A 3,897-nucleotide genomic window follows, 5' to 3' on the forward strand; every position below is an offset into this window, starting at 1 on the left:
GTGACAAATTAACAACTTGCCACACCATCTACAGATATTTTTGAAAGGGGTGATTTTAATGATGGAGCAGATGCAGCCACAAAGTGTTCTTTTGAGGGGTTCAAGGCCATCCCACACCCTCCCACCTGGGCGGAAGTGGAAGGAGGACTGGCCACGTTGCCCACTCAGATTGTGCCAAGGGGTGGACTTCAATGCACAGACTTGCTAGGCGGGAGATTCTGGGAATTCTGGAAACTCCACTCCTCCACTCGCAACAGAATTCCCTACACAACCAGACTTATAATAATAGGTTTAGAAAACTTAGAACTATGTTACTTTAGACACAACCTAAGCAAAGCCCATAAAATCCTCTGCTACAACGTCCTTCCTGACAACGACTACTTCAGCTTCAACCACAACCACACACGAGCACACAACAGATACAAACTCAAAGTAAACTGTTCCAAACTCGACTGCAGGAAATACGGCTTTAGTAACCGAGTAGTTGATGCACGGAACTCAATACCAGACTATCATCTCCTAACCCCCAAAACTTCACCCTTAGACTCTCCACTGTGGACCTCTCCCGATTCCTAAGAGGTCAGTGAGGGGCCTGCATAAGTGCACCAGCGTGCCTTCCGTCCCCTGTTCTAATATGTTTCTCTCTTACTAGCATCATGTAAATGGATATTATTATATCTTTATAATAGGTATTTGATCAATAAACCCAAATAAATAAATAAAATAATTGCTGAGCCAGCCTGGCTTCGAGACCGAGAGATGCGCTTCTGCTGTTACCCGTGGCGACGTCTCTCCGAAAAGAGGCCGGTTATCCAGGCCTCTGGTCCCGTAGGTCCTGGTCGTAAAGTCCTCCATGGCGTCTCTCAAGTCTGAATCCGCGCTGGTCTCAGAACAGAGTCCTGCCTGGTTCCCAAGAGGGTTCCTGGAGCCCAGCGGGGCAGGGGGGGCCTCGGGAGAAACGCATGCCTCCGGGAACGCTGCCGCTCGCGGTTCAAGGCCGGGGATCGAGACCTCTCCTCCACAGCGCGGCTTGGCTCCTCATGATCGGCAGCTGAGGAGAGAAAGGACAGGGCGGCTCTCAGAAGGGGGCCATGCTCCTCTCCCCCCCCCCCCCCCCGGGACTCCTCAACCGGTGAAGATGGCTCGTTAGGTCATGGCTGGAGCTGTAGTAGGCTGAGCGGGAGGCCAACCACAGCATTGCCCCCCCCTCCTCCTCCGTGAACCTCACAGCCACCAGATGATGAAGAGGGAGAGGTTGCAGCTCTGGGACCACTGCTTGTATCTCTCTCTCCCCCACCTAAATAAGGGAGGGAGGGAGGGAGGAAGGAAGAAGGAAGGAAAAAAGGAAGGAAGGAGAGGAAGGAAGGAAAAAAGGAAGGAAGAAGGAGAGGAAGGAAAAAGAAAGGAAGGGGAGCAGAAGGAAGGAAAAAAGGAAGGAGAGAAAGGAAAAAAGGAAGGAAGGGGAGCAGAAGGAAGGAAAAAAGGAAGGAGGAAGGAAGGAAGGAGAGAAAGGAAAAAAGAAAGGAAGGGGAGCAGAAGGAAGGAAAAAAGGAAGGAGAGAAAGGAAAAAAGGAAGGAAGGGGAGCAGAAGGAAGGAAAAAAGGAAGGAGAGAAAGGAAAAAAGGAAGGAAGGAAGGAAGGAAGGGGAGCAGAAGGAAGGAAAAAAGGAAGGAAAGAAGGAGAGGAAGGAAAAAAGAAAGGAAGGGGAGCAGAAGGAAGGAAAAAAGGAAGGAGAGGAAGGAAAAAAGAAAGGAAGGGGAGCAGAAGGAAGGAAAAAAGGAGAGGAAGTAAAAAAGGAAGGAAGGAGAAGGGGAAGAAAAGGTAGGAAGGAGAGGAAGGAAGGAAGGAAGGAGGAAGGAGAAGAAGGAAGGAAGGGAAAAAGGAAGGAGAGGAAAGAAAAAAGGAAGAAGGGGAAGAAAAGGGAGGGAGGGAGGAAGGGCAAGAAAGGAGATGAAGGAAGGAAAGAAAGAAAGAAAGATGGAGAGAAACAGAGGGAAAAGAAAGAAAAGAAAAGGGAGAGGAACTCTGGCATTCCCTCTCTCATTATCAACTGCCCCCAAATGACAGGTCAATGTGAGAAGTTGCCCAACCGCTCCATCCTCACATGCGTTGACGTTTCCCCCTCCTGTCTTCTACCTGCTAACCCTGGGGGGGGGGGGCTCTTAACCTTGGTTAACGTGTGTGTTTGTGGTGGGAAGCTGGGGAAGGGGGGACCTGGGGAAGCCCCTGTGGGGACGCAGCAGTGGCACCGGGGCTTCCGGAGGGGCGGCAGGAGCCTCAACCCCGTGTGAGTAGTTGCCGTAAGAGGTGGGAGGCTAATCCGAGGAGATTGCACAACCCCTTTAATCCCAGGCTCTTTCCTGGGGAAGGGAAAACCCCTTCGGCAGGACGGCATCCCAGCGGTTAGTGGCAAGGCCAAGAAAGGCGGGGGGGGGCGGGGGGGAACCAGGTTAGTTTCTACTCCCAGAAGTGGCTCCCGGGGGGGGGGGGTGTTAAAGCGTGGAAACCTTCCCAGTGCATTTGCACCCATGGGTATTCGTGGCATCCTCCTCTAAGGCAGGGGCTGGCTGGGGGATTCCGGGAGTTGAAGTCCAGATATCTTCCAGTGGCCAAGGTTGGGAGACACTGGTCTAAGGGGCATCGTAGGAAGAGAGCCAAGGGGCTCAGGTTTGGTGGCGGGGGGGGGGGGGGGGGTTCTTGGCTTCCCCCCCCCAACATTTCTTGGCAATCCGTCCCTCCCTTTCCAAGCCCCCACCCTCTCCAGAGAGATATGCAGGCACTACAATGCCCCGGACCCCCGGATAGGGAGGGAGTTTCTTTTCTTCCTTCCTTTCTTTCCTTCCCTCCTTCCCTTTTCTTCCTTCCTTTCTTCCTGTCTCCCTCCTTCCTTCCTTCCCTCCCTCCATCCTTCCCTCCCTCCCCATCCCTCTTGCAAATGCAATACTAGAAAGGGTTTCAAAACAATGCTTTCTTTTCTCTTTCTTTCTGAGTCTTTCCTTTCCTCCCTCTCCCTCCTTCCTTCCTTCCTTCATTTCTCAGGACTGGAGGATCCAGGGAAGCTGACAGCCATGCAGAGAAGAGACACAGGCCATCTTCAAGTCAAGCCCAGGAGAAAGCCCCCCCCCCCCCCCACTCAACTCAACGCAGGCAACACAGGGGCACAGCCCACTCCGGGCAGTTGAGTTCTCAGGTTCAAATCAGGGCAACAACTTTCCTTCTTCCCCTTTGGACCGGAGTCTCTCGGCCAATGACCCGCCCACAGTTTAATAATAATAATAATAATAATAATAATAATAATAATAATAATAATAATAATAATAATAATAATCATAATCATAATCATCATAATCATAATCATCATAATATTGGAAGGGACCTCTGGAGGTCTTCTAGTAGTCCACCCCTGGGGCTCAGGCAGGAGACCCTCCCGGGCTAGTCTTGAAAGCACCCCCCCCCCAAACGAGAGGAGCGCCCCCTGGAGGTGAGCCAGGCAAAGAGACCCCACCGGAGCCCCAAAACCTCCCTCGCCCCCCCCCCCTGCCCGGAAAATGCGCCCAAGTTCGAAGCGCCGGATCGACACCCCCCTCGCGTGCCCCCCTCCCAGAAAACCCGACCCGGCCCGGGACACTCGCCTCCGCAACGTCCCCGAATGGAAGCCCGGAGACGCCGCCGTTCTACAGAGGAACCCGGCTGACCCCAAGGTTCCGAGGAAGAGCGCCGGAGACGCCGCCGTCCCAAGGAGGAGGAGCCGGGGCGTCGGTCGCAGGGCGCTGGGCGGCCCCCCTCCCTCGTGCAGCAGATGCCCGGGCGCTCCGAGGCGGCTGGGCGGGCGGGCGTCCGTTGCAGGCTCTCTCAGGGCTGCTCTGTCGCACAGTCCCCGGCGCCGCCTCCGCCGCC

The 3,897-nt window shown here is 54.1% G+C and overlaps 1 protein-coding gene across 1 annotated transcript in view; it reads right to left on the reverse strand.

Moving 5' to 3' along the window:
- TMEM243 (transmembrane protein 243) overlaps nucleotides 1-3,897 on the reverse strand; it is a 10,061-nt gene extending 6,164 nt beyond the window's left edge. Inside the window, exons 1-2 of the mRNA XM_070754955.1 lie at nucleotides 3,633-3,897; nucleotides 778-1,051 (exon numbers count right to left, since the gene is read on the reverse strand). Coding sequence (XP_070611056.1) covers nucleotides 778-855 — 78 coding nt within the window. The 5' untranslated portion in view covers nucleotides 856-1,051; nucleotides 3,633-3,897. The remainder of the gene's footprint in view (nucleotides 1-777; nucleotides 1,052-3,632) is intronic.

Source organism: Erythrolamprus reginae, chromosome 6 (assembly GCF_031021105.1).
Source record: "Erythrolamprus reginae isolate rEryReg1 chromosome 6, rEryReg1.hap1, whole genome shotgun sequence".
NCBI classification, from domain to species: Eukaryota; Metazoa; Chordata; class Lepidosauria; order Squamata; family Dipsadidae; genus Erythrolamprus; species Erythrolamprus reginae.